Source organism: Tamandua tetradactyla, chromosome 7 (assembly GCF_023851605.1).
Source record: "Tamandua tetradactyla isolate mTamTet1 chromosome 7, mTamTet1.pri, whole genome shotgun sequence".
NCBI classification, from domain to species: Eukaryota; Metazoa; Chordata; class Mammalia; order Pilosa; family Myrmecophagidae; genus Tamandua; species Tamandua tetradactyla.
In genome coordinates this window covers 167,621,493-167,637,941 of record NC_135333.1, presented here as the reverse complement: position 1 = coordinate 167,637,941, position 16,449 = coordinate 167,621,493, and the positions used below count along the sequence as shown (strand labels likewise).

General features: G+C 39.7%; 1 protein-coding gene across 1 annotated transcript in view; it reads right to left on the bottom strand.

Moving 5' to 3' along the window:
* Window positions 1-1,382: 1,382 nt before the first annotated feature.
* LOC143690306 (uncharacterized) overlaps window positions 1,383-16,449 on the bottom strand; it is a 50,915-nt gene continuing 35,848 nt past the window's right edge. Inside the window, exons 3-4 of the mRNA XM_077168162.1 lie at window positions 2,183-2,347; window positions 1,383-2,058 (exon numbers count right to left, since the gene is read on the bottom strand). Of these exons, the coding sequence (XP_077024277.1) occupies window positions 2,014-2,058; window positions 2,183-2,347 (210 nt within the window). The 3' untranslated portion in view covers window positions 1,383-2,013. The remainder of the gene's footprint in view (window positions 2,059-2,182; window positions 2,348-16,449) is intronic.

The window sequence follows — 16,449 nt, the reverse complement described above, 5'->3', positions numbered from 1 at the left end:
CTAGTTGATATTCATCAGTCTCAGGTTGCACTCTTGAAGGAGAAAGACATGCTAATTGGGCCCAGATTAATGCATTCCCAAACCTCTCTAATTTGTTTTTAGGTGAGGGTTAAATGATATGTATACAAAGTAAACACAGCTGCTCATCTGCCTTCATTTTCCACCTCTCCCCTTTCCACCCCCAGCTGGCCTGCCTACCTACCACACCTCTCCCTCTTTTATGGAAGGAATAAAAGAACCCTGACGTTTCCTTTCTGAAAATACATTGGAAGAATAACCCCTGCTTCTTAGACTTTTCCAACCCTTTCCCCCACAAGCCACCAAACTCCAGAGAGAGAATCAATTGCATCTCAAATCCTGATGGTGCTTAATCAGCATCAAAAATGTGCACAGATGGGAAAGCAGTGGGGGGTTTTCTTGGACAGCAGGTGCTTTCTACAAGTTTGGGCCTGAAGTCCTTTTGACCAGCACTGAGGGGAGCTTCAAAGTGTCCAGTCACATGCTTGCTTGAAGCCAAAATTGCTGCGGGTTGGCATGGCGATCCTGTGACTCAGTTATGTGGGAAACTAGAGACTCGGGAGAACTTGGGGCTCTCTGTGGCTCTTCCACTGCAGCTCACTCAGGCAGCAGAAACTGGCACAAAACAGAGGGCACTCAAATTGTCTTTCAAAAGGATTCCTTGTTTTCCCTCTCCCTCCTCTCTGACAAGAGTATCCTTAGAAGAACATTCTGAATTTATTTATTTATTTATTTGTTTGTTTCTTATCATTTATGTATGTATGTATGTATGTATGTATGGGTGTGTGTGTGTGTGTGTGTATGTGTGTGTGTGTATGTGTGTGTGTGTGTATATGTGTGTGTGTGTGTGTATGTATGTATGGGTGTGTGTGTGTGTGTGTATATGTGTGTGTGTGTGTGTATGTGTGTGTGTGTGTGTGTGTGTGTGTGTGTGTGTGTATGTATGTATGTATAGGAAACCATTTGAGACACAAAGAAAGAACATGTTTTAGGGACACTTTTATCTTGTGAGTAGCAAAGCTCTTGAAAGAAAAATATTCTTTTCTTGGACCTGATCTATAGAAAAATAAAACAAAGGAAAAGGAACTGTGGGCTCCTGGGAATAAGTCAGGCACAGAGTTGGAATGGAAGGGGCCCTGTCTGAAAAGCAGCCATCCAGGAGTTAAGCCAGGCCCCAAAAAGAAAAAAAAAGAAAGAAAGAGGTCTTCAAACCAATTTCACACTGAAAGTGATGTTTAATTTGAATCATGCTCTTCCCAAAGGGAAAAGGTTAGACTCCTCCCTGGGACCCATATACCCCTCCCCCTCCTCCTTTCATATGAATTGAAAATTCAGATTGACCATTAATCATGATGTGACACATTCTTTTTTTCCTGATCCAAAAATCAAAGGAGAGCCTCAGACCCCATCTGAGATGCCATTGGCTGGCCCAGCCGCCCAACCTGTGTTCTCAGCAGAGAGGGGACAAGAACGAGGCACAGACATACACAGCGACATAAATTACCGGACATGCACGCAACAGCGATGCACACAAATGCACAAATACAGATCTGGACAGTCACTGGCTGGGAGAGCCTTTCCGCCTAAATGGATTTTGCATATTTGCAAATGTAAAATTAGTCATAGTAAACAGTAACAAGGACGAGGCCGATATTAAATCTGTCAACATCCTGACAAATGCTCCGAGCCCTCTTTAGTTAGGAAATGCACTTGTGATCGTCATCACGCTCCTAAAAGAGAAAATGATTACACGCTAACCAAACCCTAAGTACAAGCTAAAGGTATTCACCTCATGGAGCCATTCCTCAACTAGCCCCTTGGCATTTGCTGGAATTATTCACAGCACGAGCTCTACTTTCTCATTTTCTGCTGACTCCACGTGGGTAATTTCTTTCTCATGATTAAAAGTGAGCTTGGCAGATCCTTCAAAGCATGGCTTGAGGTGTGGTAGGGCTCGAAGGCGTCCTTTGTCTAAGGCAGGTTCTCAGGGATTCGTCATTGGATGAGCAGAGCCGGGGAGACAGCCAGCCAGCCGTGCACCTAAAATGATTTTTTTAAAGGCAAAGTTTATAGATATCTTTATATAAACATACATATATATATATATATATATATTTTTTTTTTTTTTTCTTACTGAAACGTGCAGATGAAATGAACTGTTTACCTTGGAAAGAATAATAGGCAGGCTTTTCTCCTCCAAACAATCACTCCGGCCTTTCTGAATGTCATCCAAAAGCGGTTCTGCCTCCTTCGACTTATCCAGCATCTGAGGCTGTGAGATAACCCTCCGAGCACTGGCTCCTTCCTCGGCCCCTTCATTATTAGCCTCCTGGCGGGAGAGATAGAATACAGCGAATGTAATAACCGTACTTCACACGACAGACTCGCTCTCCCTTTTAAATGGAAAATCCCCTTATTACAAAACAAGGGGTGTTCTTTTTCATCCACCTTTAAGTAGGACTGCCACATTCATTGCTTTTTACAAAAACGCAGCTGCTTTTTAAGCTAGAGATAAATAGAATCTGCTAGGCGGTAATTCGGCTCAGTCTGAATGCATTATTTTCTAAGACACTTTGGCAAGGGGCTTTTTATTATAAACTGGAATGAACAAGGAAAGTCCTTTTCTCTTCTAATTATGAACGTGTTTTGTTCCCTACTATTAACCTACAATGTCAGATTGATCTTCTTTTTCTGCAGCCAGTTCAATAAATCTACTTTTTTTTTTTCTGGAAAATTAGAGGGCTAATGATTAGGTCTTCATCAACTCCAATGACAAAAATAAAAATAGCAAGAGGGAAAACAGATGTAAATGCCACAGCCAGAAATAAAGACAATGAAGCCCTTCGACGGCCAAAGTAACAAATCTTGTTTGGACACCGAAAGTTAAGATAAAGGGGGTTTGCTTGCTAATTTAATTCATTAATTTAATTGTAATAGATTTTAGACTTCCTGGGCATTGTTGCAAAATTGATCTTGTATTTATGCACCTTGAAAGGAAGAAAAGATATAACCAAATGGTAAAATTTCTCAGTAGGATGCCAGACTGCTTGTACTTGTTCATTTGTCCACTCTTGGTAATACTTCGTCATTTCACCTGTCATTCCCTCCCTTCTGGAGACAGCGGAAGGAGAAATATGGATAGAAGAGAAACACTGCGATAAAGCAGATTCAGTCTGAGCTTCTGCTGACACCGCTCTAACGCCGAAGATAAACACTGAGAAAAATGGTGAATTCCTAATAAAATCAGAAGGCAGTCTAGAAACTCTATTAGCCTGGGTGTCGGTTTAGTTTTGATCCCAATGTTGATATTTCTGCCTACGATACTGCCAGCTACCACTGTGGATATGCCTGGGCCTGGACGGCCATATTGCCTTGCCAGGGTGGGGGATTCCATGGGGCATCAGCGGGGTTCCAATTAAGAGAAAATAAATACTGCTGCCGCCTTGACAGTAAGTGGGGATCGCTGGTGTATCCCAGGAGCACAGGCCGGCGCCGAACTTCTGAATTTACAGATGCAGAACTGACGCTGTCAGTTTTCCCTCCTTCCCCAGCAATGGAAAGCAAAGTGCTGAAGATGAGCTGTGTGTGGTAGAGAGCGTCCAACAGTTTAGTCTTGTTTGTTTAGATTATCGTGAATTTATGTAGAATCACGACGATAGCGGAACTTGTGCAAAACACAGAGGCTCTGGTGGAAGAATTATGTCCTGAGACCACAGGCAACTTGAAGAAGAGCCCAAGACTCAAGATGTATCAGAGAGAGGGAGAGAGACTTTGAAATCCTGTTTGCATCTAAAATCTTGCTGCCTTGTCTGTGTAGATCTGTTTGAAAATGTTAAAGTGGGGATATTTACTAAAGTGAGATGCAGCTCAAATTCTCAGAGCACCCACTCTAGGAAGAGACATATGTGCATTGAAGGGTGGTGACAGAACATTCGAGATTCTACCTCTTTCCTTAGATGTGAACCATTATTCTGTCTTCAGACATGCCCTGGAACAAATGGGACCCCATCAGGCTGCTGGCCTCAGTATTCAGGGATGAAATGAGGCTGTGGCAACCCAGGAAGCCCGGCTCGCCCAGAACGAATAACCAAGCCCCTATATGGAGAAATGGAGTGAAGTATATGAGGCATTACCATAAGAGTAAAATTGGACCCCCATGCACCACTATCTCCATTGAGTTAGCGCCACAATAACAAGCCTGTTTTGGCAATCAGGGATGCTTATTTCTGTAAGGTTGATATTGTGACATAAACAGAAGAAAAAAGTTCTGAGTTGTATATTTGAAGGAATTTAAATTTCTAGAGCTCCTGCTTTAGAAACAGGATTATTATAAAAATATGGGTTTTGCTGGACACTAAAAATACCTTTGGACATCTGCTCTCCTCAATCCATCCTTTCCCCACCTTAACCCTGGAAAATCATTAACACAGCAAAAGACAGATCAGGCAGGGTGGAGTGTGGGCTTGTGAGGACAGCAGGAAATCACCTTCTTCTGCCCCTGTCCATTATTTTGAGATAATAAAAAAAAATATGATGTTAATAAAAGGGACCAGCAGGCCTTCCTGGTCCTTATTACCCTTGAAAAATAATTTAAATAAAGCAAGTCTTTGCTGATGGAGACACGAATGGCCAGCCTGCCAAAGTAGACTCACCAGTACAATGCCTTAACACACGGTTTCATTCCATCCTCGTTGAGGAAAGAAAAAGTAGACGAGGAGTAAAATAAGGAGACGGAGGGGAAACAAAAAACAAACACATTGAGTAAAACAAATGGATTATTTTGTTCCTTTCCATGTAAAAAGAATTATCTTCAGGCACAATGCCCTTGCCAATTACTAGCAAACTCAGTTTTCAACCTCTTTAAACCTCACTCTCTTTCCCTGTAAATCAAGCATAGTGGTGCTTGCCTCATAGGCTCCCGGGAGAATGAAGTGAGGGCACATGAGTTGGCTAGGTTAGGTCCAGTAACCAGTAGTTATTCAATAAGGAGCAACTAGTATTATTTACAGCACTGCTTATCAGGCTTCTCATTCCCCTTTTATCTCTCTACCCAAAGTTCCTGGTTAATTCCCCACTTGTCCCAGCTAGTACTGCTTTGTTCCTTCCTTCCATCAGATTCAAATCCTTTTATGCTCACAATGCAAGGGCTGGACGTTGACTCTGAACATATCCAGGTCCAAAAGAGTAGAAACATGACTTATATTTGAACTGAGAAAGGGGAAGCACTAAACGTGCAATGATTTGAGCCAGTTGACCCAGCCACTTTCTGCTATGAAAGAGCTCATATGCATAGGCAAGTTTCCAATTTATTAAGGGGTGGCATCGCTGAGGAGATACTAAAATCCATTCCATTTGGAAATTGTTGCCTACAAACTCAAGTCAGTATGCACACCTCACACATGGAGGCACACACACACACACACACACACACACCTGATATGAGCAACCAAACATGGAAACCACAGCTTGATTTAAAAACTAAACATATTTTAAATGCTGCACCTGAATATTTGCACTCTTCCCACCTGGTGATAAAAACATTCAGCTGCACTGCAGAACACTGGGTAAATCTGATTTGGTGAAAATACCAAATATCTTGTCTCTGCTAAACAAAATGCCAACTATGCGAACCAGGTTGTGAACGGGCAACAATAGGAGTCTGACTCTGCCAGCAGGATGGATTGAATTTCAAATGACATTATTTATGAGAACACTCATTCTTAAACATACTTTATACGTACCTCAATGCACTTTTCCAGTTTACTTTCACTAAAACCATATATTTAAATTTTTGAAACAGAAAATACAATCTGCAGCATGAAGATGAACTTTGGCTTTAAGTCTATCCAGTTTCCTTCAGAAAAAAATACATTGCTGTAAATAAAAGAAAAATTTTCATCTCTTCATCTCCTCTCCCCAAGCCTGTTTTCTGAATAGGATCATTTGAAATGATCTCATTCTTATGAGTCCAAATGTCCTACGATGATTAAGCTGGATAATTACTGGATACACAAATAGAGACTCTTAGAAGGGCAGCTTCAAAAAGATTTCCTCCTCCTGATGACTATTTGCCCATGCACATGCTTTCAAAGCCAGAAAGGAGCTCCAAATTCCAGTGACCACAGGAACTTCCAGCCAAGAGTCTCATCTGCACCAGAGGAAGCTGTACAGAGGTGGTGGCAGGAGCTCCATGGCAGAGTGTGCCGCTGGATTTGGCAAGTACTGCAAATGAGGAACCCCTATCAGATTAAGCATGGAGATGCTCTAATAATGAAAACACAAGATTTTAAACTTCCTATCAAGCTGTTCTGACATCCAAGACTCTCATGAGCTTAATAAATGTGTCCCCCATGACTCCCAGGGGTGTGAGTCTCCCTGGCAATGTGGGACAGAACTTCCAGGATGAGCTGGGACCTGGCATCAAGGAATTGAGAAAACCTTCTTGATGAAAAGGGAGAAGGGAGAAAGGAGAAAAATAAAGTGTCAGTTGCTCAAAGATTTCAGAGTCGAGAGGTTATCCTGGAGGTTATTCTCAGGCATTATAAAAATATCCCTTCTCAGTTTTGTGTGTATTGGAGAGGCTGGAGGGAAGTACCTGAAACTGTAGTGCTGTGTTCCAGTAGCCTTGCTTCTTGAAGATGACTGTAAATTGATAAATATTTTACAGTGTGACTGTGTGATTGTGAAGACCTTGTGTCTGATGTTCCCTTTATCTAGGTATGGACAGATGAGTAAAAAAATATGGATAAAAAATAAACAAATACAGGAACAAAGATTAAAATATATTGGGTAGATGGAAATACTAGTGGTCAATGAGAGGGAGTGTTAAGGGATATGATGTGTACGACTTTTTTCTCTTTATTTCTTTTTCTGGAGCGATGCAAATGTTCTAAAAAAATGATCATGGTGATGACTATGCAACTATGTGATGATATTGTGAGCCACTGATTATATACCATGTACGGAATGTTTGTACATTAAGAATGTCTGTGTTTGTATGTTTTGTTACTAAAAAATATTTTTAAAAATAAAAATAAGTAAAAAATAATAATAAAATAAAACAAAAAGAAACGTGTCTCCAACTTCTGTGTTCTGGTCTCCTTCAAGGAACGAGGTAAAGAACAGGATGTCTTTCAGCACTTCGCACTTGGATAGCTCCCTTCCTTACTTGATGACTGTGTCCATTGCATTAGGACTCACAGAAGAAAAGGCCAGATCAATTTAACACCAAAGAAATGTGAATATTTTTGCCTCTTTAATGTTTTGGAGAGCACATGTGGCATAGTTAAGTTGAAAAAGTTTTGTATAAGGAAGATTACAGAGGCAAAAATCAGATAGGTTTAAAAGCAAGCTATAGGGTGGGCCACGGTGGCTCAGCAGGCAGAGTTCTTGCCTGCCATGCTGGAGACCTGGGTTTGATTCCCAGTGCCTTCCCATGCAAAAAAAAAAAAGCAAGTTATAAGATAGAGAAGAAATCTAAAGGCTAATTAAATTCAACAAGAGTTTCTCAAAAGACAACCAACCCACGTATCTTCCCATGCTAATGTTTTGTTTCAGTAGGGGGCAATAAGTGGAGAGGCATCATGGTTGTAGATTCCACACTGAGATCTTTTAGCAAACCCTGAGAAGGGTAAAAAAAGATTAGATGCATGGATTTCCTCGCTGAATGGATGCCAGGGCCAAGATGCAAAGAATAGATAAAGAAGAGCTTCGGAGAAACTAAATTTGAAGCTAGCCAGTAAAACGGATTGAACCTTATTACCTCTAGTCACTGAGAAATTCCCGAGACAGTTGGATGCAATTTGAAAAGGTCAGAAAAATATTTCCTGCACAGCATTACTGCTTCATGGTTTAAGGGTGTACATTTGTGAGATGCCAGCTCTAATCATTTTTATTGACTTTGCTTCCCAGAGACAGACAGACAGTCTGGGAGGAAAGACCAATAGATAAGAGAAAGGCAATCTTATAAATGAAAATCTCTCTTATTTTGTTCTCTTTTTTTGTGACTCTGAACAATTTCAAATCTTGCCCATTTGAGGAGAAATTATACCAACTTCAATGAAGACTGACAGAATGGAAATAAAATCTAGGACAGTATTGCTATAATTCTAGCAGGGTTGTTTTCTTTAATTGCCATTTATTTAGTCTCTCCTATATGCAAGGCATTCTAAAAGGTAAATGATGTTGCACTTTAAGCCAAGTATGAATGTTTAAAATAAAACATTCTAAAATATAGTGGGTTTGGGCATGAATTTATCATCAGCCTTTCCTTTGAGAGATGGCTTCAATGAAAGAGGGAAATCTACAGGAAAGGGGGGAAGTAAATGAAACATTTAAATACACTTTCAAGATATTTTAATGAAGCCTCTATTGTCATTGGAGCCATTCCAAATACTAAGAAAAATGATTTCTCTTTTTAGTTCAAATATGACTTTAATGCAACAAGAACCCTCTTTAGCAAATGCATTTGTGGGCCACGTCTTTCTCTTTTCTTTTTCTTTTTTTGGGGGAGGGGGCATACAATTAGAAGTCAAAGCTGACTTTTCAATACAGAATGGAATTATCTATTTCAACCCTGCTGAAGTTTAATTAATGTCTGAGTTTTCTTTTAGTGAGGAGCCATGTGTTTTAGAGGCAAACACAAGTCTGTTTACTCTTCTCTTGTCTAGCAGCAAAGCTGAAATGTTTTAATGGCCTGGAGACCTGACTACATGCTTTCATATGATGTTCTGGCCTCATAAAGTTGGTCTGGAATTTCAGTAGGGCTTTTTCAACTAGCAAGCTGGCTTTTCTTATGGAAAACACTTGTTCTGACCAATTTCATTTCTCAGGAGACTCAGAACTTTCAAATTGTCCTATGTAATCAACAAGGCTGGCAACACAAGGAGCCAATCATAGAGTCACGTTTCAGAATATCAAGTACCCAAAAGAAAAGGGAAAAAGTCAGCTTATCAGCTAGCACCCAGAAAATTGGCTGTGAGGCTATGACATGCCCTGCTTGTTGACTGACTTTTTTTTTCCTTTCTCACCTAAATATTTGGTGCACATTAGATACCAGCAATGGAAGTTGGTGGGTTTTGACATTTTCACTTTATGCAGCAGAGTCACAAATAAAATGTGTATACTAAAACTTCAAGATTATGTATATGCCTCCAGTGAAGCAATTTAAAATCCAAGGTTTCCATAGCTTTATTTTTGTAGGCCCTGCTTTACCAGCAGGTACCGTAACTAACACATGCATCTATTGTATTCCACTGTCTAAATTCTCTCCCGTGAAAAATTTTGAACCTTTCAAATAACCATTAATAATAGCAATAACAAAAAAGTGATAATAATAATCCTAAAACTATAGTGAATAGTAAAAATAATACTATTTATTATTATTATAATAATAGAAGTAGAGCGCATTGATTGAGCGTGCACTATTGGAAATATGTCAACTCACTTAAAGCTCATAGCTACCTGCAGTACTGTAGATATGATTTTTCTCTTGATATTACCCATGTGGAGACTGAGGGCTCAGGGAGGCCAAGAGACTCATCTACGTCAGAAAACTAGTAAGGAGTGATGCTGGGACTCAAGCCCGGTCTTGTTGGATTCCAGCCCTTATGGTTTCAAAGCCATCTGCTCTGAATCATGCTCGATTAGCCTTACAGGTCCAGCAGTGGCCAATCCTCCCAGATCACACAGCATTTCTGGAGCTGTTATTAAACCAATTTTTACTGCTCATATAGACTGAGCCATGTCCACCAAACTTCTGCTGAATGTCCACAAACTGCAGCCCCTTTCTGCAACTATGGGCTAACAGTTTTTGATAGATACCTTTGCTATCCATGAGAAACTTAAGTCAGGAAGAGAATGATACATTCATAGTAGCCTCTTCAATCAGGTTGCATGTTTCACCTACACCTAACAAATTCTGGAGCCTATTTGCACCCAAATTGCTTTTCTATTTGAATTATCCTTTCATGATGTTCAGAGAAGAGCAAGAAGAGAGCATTTCTTCTTGGCTGGGATTGAATTTAGGTTGAATATGTTAATTCAATGACTTTTTCTCCAAACACAACATTAAAGGGGAAAAGGTGTGACCATTCCATTTTTAATCACAGACAAATAAATAGAATAAAAAAATAACAATGAGTCACAAAGGTTTGGCACATGGATTCTTGGAGGACTTTTGTTTCAAAAGGCTATGCCAAACATAGCCAAGTTTCCAAAAAATGTACTATTTTATCTTTTCTTTGACTACCATTTATTCTAAGTCCTTTACCACATGTACCTCCAGCTGTTCTTTTCCTCTTCTTAGGCAGGTTATTACTGTAAGTGCTAACATGCTGGCTGGTGTTCCCAGCACACTCCCCAGGCACCTGTACTAACCTGTCTTTCGCAGGCTCATTCTGACCTCCCCTGGTCTGGAGGAGAGCCTAGTTTGCTTGCAGGGACAACTTTCAGAAGGAGAACTTTTCTTCCAAGTCAGGAAGGAAGCTCTGCCTCCAACAAAGCTGCCTGGAGCTCAAGAGGCATAAAAACTAGACAGGAGAAGGAATACCAGCAGTTGGGCTCCACTGTCAGACACTGCTCAAGGGCTAAAGGTGAAAGTATTTAAAATATAAATATGAAATGAGGTGAAGCTACTGAAAGGTGGAGAGGAGGCCCATGTGGGAAATGAACTTAGATCTAGAGTGGGGACCTCCCCGTGTTTCTGATCCCTAGCTTTTCTTCAGTGCAGAGCAGAGAAGAGCCAACTTAGAAAAGAATAATATGGGGGCTCTTCTTTGCACTTCTGAAGTGCCTGGGAACAAAAGCTGTCCAATTCCCAACCACGGGGAAAGTTTTAAAATACTCTCCAAAGTAGTCTCATCTCATGTTAAAGAACTAGTTTTCAAGTCCTGGCTATTTTTCAAAAGAAGATATCTCAAAAATATTTGTAAGACATGCTAATTGGCTAACATCTACATTTTCTGAAAAATAATATTCTGCTCTCAAAACATACCCCAAAAATACTGTCATAAATAATGCTGGAAGAAACTATCAAGTTAGCTTACTAAATATGAAATTTCTGTTTTACCAGCTCCTTCCCATGAGCACAAACTCGGCTTCAAGCATTAGTATCATTAGAATTAATTCTCTAAAAATGACGCTAAGGAATGATCGCATATAATTAAGAGATGGTATTTATTGCAACAGAAACAGTTAACACACTTCAAACACTGTGGAGAATGGAAACAGCCTTTCCTTTCTCCTCCCTGGATCAAACACAGTAATTCAGCAATTTCTAAAAGCCTGTTATTAGATTTGTATTTTAATCATTCTTCCAGTATTTCAGTGTCACAATGTTAAATGCTTTGTGTATCTGGCTCTCTTTCTCAAGATGGTTTTGGTAGCGTGACAACCCAAATTTTACCCCAGTCCATTTTCTGCAAATTATAGGATTCTCTGGAGCATATTTTTTCCTTACATTGGGAGATAGCATGGCTTAACTTTTTCTGAATAATTTTCAAAATCAAATTTGAAAGTTTTCATGAGAACTGATCCTCCCTGGTGGGTGATATGGAGCATAACCTAAGGGGCAAATATGAAAATAATTAGCATAAAATTTATTAGCATATAGATGCCTTTGAAATAATAAACAGCAGAAACCAAAATGCACATCCCAAAAGAAAGTTATGAGAAAATAAGAAATGAGCTATACTTCTCGCGTGGCAAACCCAGGAATATTGGAATATTCTCATTCAATGAGAAGCAAATGACTAGAGAAGGAGACCTGCTCCAAACCAACTCTCCTCTGCTCTTTTTGGCTTATTATCCCCACATAGATATTCTCTGTTTGCCTTCACCCCATCCCTTCTTTTGTATTAAATACCCTTCTTTTGTATTAAACAGAGCTAAATTAGGAAGAAAAAAGTATCCTGGAATCACCACCAGGTAGAACGTCACATCATTCTCTTTTTCAGATGTTTTTTCTCCTTTATCATTACCGGAACCAAATACTTTCCCACCCCCACTTTGCGTTGTGTGTGGATGAACATATGGCCCCAAAGACATTTTATTAGGGGGAGATGCCATGCAACATGATGTTTTGTTCCAGGTCCAAGGTTTTAAAAGAATTATAAAAACAGTAGTACAAATTATACTGGAAATAATAAGGTCAGGAAAACAAAGAGCCTATGAAAGTATTTCATCTCATGGAAATATTTCATTTCAACCCACAATGGGGCTTTAAATTTAAGTTTGCAACAACTAGCAGGAACCCACAAGTATTTTATGCGACTCAAAAGAAGTAACGATTTTCCTACTACAACTTAAATCTGATTCAGGTGAATCTTCTGAGCAAGGCACATGTTGGATTGTTGAAACAGAACTGAGGCTCCCCGATTTGGATGCTGGGTACACTATTTTGCTCCTTTTAATATTTAGCTGTTTTTAATAGCCACCAATATGACATTTAGAACACTATGAAAGGCTGCTTTGCCAATAATGCCATTCGATTGTCTCATTTTGTCTTCACTTTGAACTTCTGATTGATGCTAATTACTGAATAAATGCTGCATGCTTTGATCTTTTGGCATACAAAGTTAAGGAAACATTCATTACAAAATACTGAATTCTACAGAGATTCAAAAATCAAACTTGGTTTACGTGACTTGATTCTCTTTTTGTGTCTTGAACCCATCTATTATCTCATACTTGCTTATATGTTAACAACTCCATTTCCATCAAAATCTACCCGTCAATAACTTGATTTTTAATATCGCCTCATCAATTCCTCACACTGCTGACACGTAGTAATGTGATTGTGACAAGTAGAAACACCAAGAAAATTATTTTTTGACAAATAAATGACCTATTTAGGTCAAGTTTGCAATAAGCATATTTTTGAGAAAGGTTCAGTTGCTTTGCATGAAGAGGAAGCGTTGACCCTAAGTTTTCCTTCTGTGTGAACTTAGCTCAGCATGCTTACTTTCTGAGACAGGAATCATCAGCATGACAACGTTGCCGAGAGCCCCCTCTATTCTCATCTTCCTTCTGCTCTCAGGCCTCCTAAAGACCTACTTTATTTTCTTTTAGGGCCAGTTTTAAAATGAAATGTTTAGAAAGACACATCCCAGTAAACAGAATGAAAGCTAGCGTTCCTGTGGCTTCCAGGATCTGAAACTATTTTGATTGCCTGCATGCCTTCTGAGACTGGCTCGCCAGCTAGGGAGGGAAAGCACCTGTTTCCCAGATCAAATAAATACATATGTACACAAAAGGTATTCTCCACACTCTGCCAGTCATACGGGAAGGTAAAACGTGTTCTCTTCTGCAATCCGAAAAGGATTTAAGGCTCTACCAATTTGCTCCCCTTAAGGATATTTCGACCTCATACAGGGCATGAGTTTAATGGGCATGTGTGCACATGTGTCAGTTCTCTAGCCTTTTCAGGATTTACAACCATCTGAGTGAGTGGCAGGGGAACAGCAAACGTGTTTTCCTGCAAACTCTAAAATCTTTTGTTGTTGTTTTTGCTTATTTCAGGCCTTTGAGTATGTTATAGTTTTGGCAAATGTTGCCAGGGACAAAACAAGCCTTTTCAAGTCAACCTCCATTGTTTTTCTTTTCTTTTAATTCAGAGAGCAGATTTTCTTCATTTGTTTTATATGTTGTCACAATGCTGTTTTTTCTTTTCACTTTCCACAACCACAGAATAGTCAAGGTCACAAAAAGTTACGTTGATATCAACATTTCCTTGATTAAAAACATAGATGTGAAAGATTAACTCTCCTTCTCATTCTCCTCCCTAAAAAAATCAATATTTTTCAATTATTCCCATAGACTAGGAAAATAAAAATTCAATGAAAATAACAATGTTCTTCTACCTTGGGTATAAGCCCTTCGAGGATGAAGATGCATCCAAATGTGGGCTAGCGGATGGAAACAGCTGATACTAAGGATTGAGTCACATCCCCTTCAGTTCTACTTAAATCATCCCCGTGCATTCTCTCCTTCTTCTTGTGTGCCGGTGCCCGAGCAGATAAATCCTCCTTTTATCTGGAATGTTTATGTCACTTCGTGAACTGTTATTTAAATAAGAAACTGACATATTTCCATTTCTCATCGCACACAACCACACAGATATTTGGTAAAAAGCACGTCCCATGCATCTCTTCTTATGCCGTTAGACATATTTATGTGGAGTCATAGGTGATGCAGCATTATGAGCAGAACTGATTCATCCCTAGGATTTTTCCTCATCAAATTCAATGATATGGCTTATTTCTGACCTCACCCTGTTGGAACCCTGAGGAAAAAGCAAATATTCCTAGCCATCTGCCTCTGACTACTTGCCTCCTGTCCTGCCTGCTAGCAGAACTTGGGGTCAGGGTAAAAGGAAATATTGAGAAGTCTCTGAAGACATAAACCAGGGGTGACAGAGGAAGAGACACAGGAGAGAATGCTCACATATCTTATGGTATAAAAAACAGTCACTTCAAAATTTGTTCTCTGAAGGTAAGACATGCCTTCGGGTGTTATTAAAAATTCTCCATAGAATTCCTCAAATCTCCCAATTATCACTGTAGTCATAGAATCAGACAACCAAGCTCTGAATCTTAAATCTGTCCCTTATTAGCACCATGATCTGTTTCCTCTGTATTTGCAATGTGAGCCATGGAGAGTTGTGGAAAAAAAGCAAACATAGGCAAAGGTGCCTTAAAAACTCTGAAGTATGTGGTAACTATTAAATAGTGGGGCTTAGTGATATTGTTATCATAGTGGAGATGATGATGGTCATAAGAAGAGGATCAATTGATTTCTTTCTTTTTTTTTTTTTTTTTGCACGGGCAGGCACTGGGAATCGAACCCGGGCCTCCAGCGTGGCAGGCGAGAACTCTGCCACTGAGCCATCTTGGCCTGCCTGATCAAGATATTTCACTTGATATCTGAAACAAAAGGTATAAAGAAGCAAACTAGAGAGAATATGATGATAAGTTTCAGAGTGTAATTTAACATAACAATATGATATTGTTTATGTGACACTGAGTGGGAAAAATCATGGATTCACCCAAAAGGTCTTGTGTAAAATGGATTTCTCTAACGCTCTTCCAATGTGCTTGAGTATGTTTACATGTAATAATGGATGCAATACGCTGGAGTTTGTTCCCATGTATTTAGCATTGCCAACATCTTGCATTAATTATCTCATTCAGTCTTTTTAGCAATGCTTTGAAGTAGTGGGGCAGTAACTGATATCCTACCATATTAGGTGATATCAAGATTGTGTTAGGAAGAAGTGTATAATATGCAGTATATCATATAAAAGTATACAATAGGATTACATAAGCCCCAAATAAAGCTATTTTTTTTTTCTGGATGGGATTTTGTGATGACTTCAGGAGAGGAAGGAATGTCACACGCTTGATTTAGGCATTTGAACTGACTGGAGGAGGCAACAGGGAAATGGATTAGTAAAGGAATATTGTTGTGTGAATGGAGTCTGGAGATGGAGACCCAGGGAAATGCTCAGGTAATGAACACAGTTCCCAAGTCTAGTGGAAAATATGGTGCCTTTGCCTATGGAATCAGCTTCCCACAATGCACAACTGCAGCCCTGAGAATAGTGCCATTCTTCTGACAATATATCAGCCATTGCATGTGACATAACTGTCTACTTCCTCATTACCTGTGTGTCTGGAGGGAACTTACAATTCTATTTTTGCTTCTCTCGTTCTTCCAGCACTCACTTGGGACAAATCCTGCACCATCATGTGGGGGTCTGAGCTGAGGAATACAATCTTTAACATTGGCCTAAACATACCCAAATGGGCAGGCCCACTGATTAGTAAAAGTTCTATAAGTTAATATCTACATTTGATCATTCTATCATCAGTTGTTTCAGTGAGAGTGAAACTTAAGTAATCATGAGTAAGATGCTTTTGCTTTCCTAAAACCAAGATAAAATCCCCAATACCAACTTTTTCCATTTAGAGCTGCCATAGGTTTTGGGTTATTAGTGCAATATTTTAACCAGCACAGAAATACAGGATATTCATTCATAGCATCCCATCAGCTAGTCTCTTCTTCCTTTCCCTTTTCCATAGAAGGCTTTGGTAGACTGGGTTATGTATCCGAGAAAAATACATTCTAAATCTTAACCCATCCCTGTAGGTATGAACCCATTGGGAATAGGACCTTTTGAAGGTCTATTTTTAGTTAAAGTGTGGAGAAGTGAACAAGGATGGCTTTAATCCAGATTACTGGAGTACTTTCAAGCAGAATTAAGTTCAAACCGAGAGTGAGAGAAAGCCACGGGAAGAAGCCGGAAGTCCACGGACCCCAGAGGACAGAGAAGACATCGCCATGTGCACTGCCAGGAGACAGAAGAGCCAGGCACCCCCAGGACAGCCAGCAGCCACTTGGGGAGAAAGCATTGCCTAGCCGATGCCTCGATTC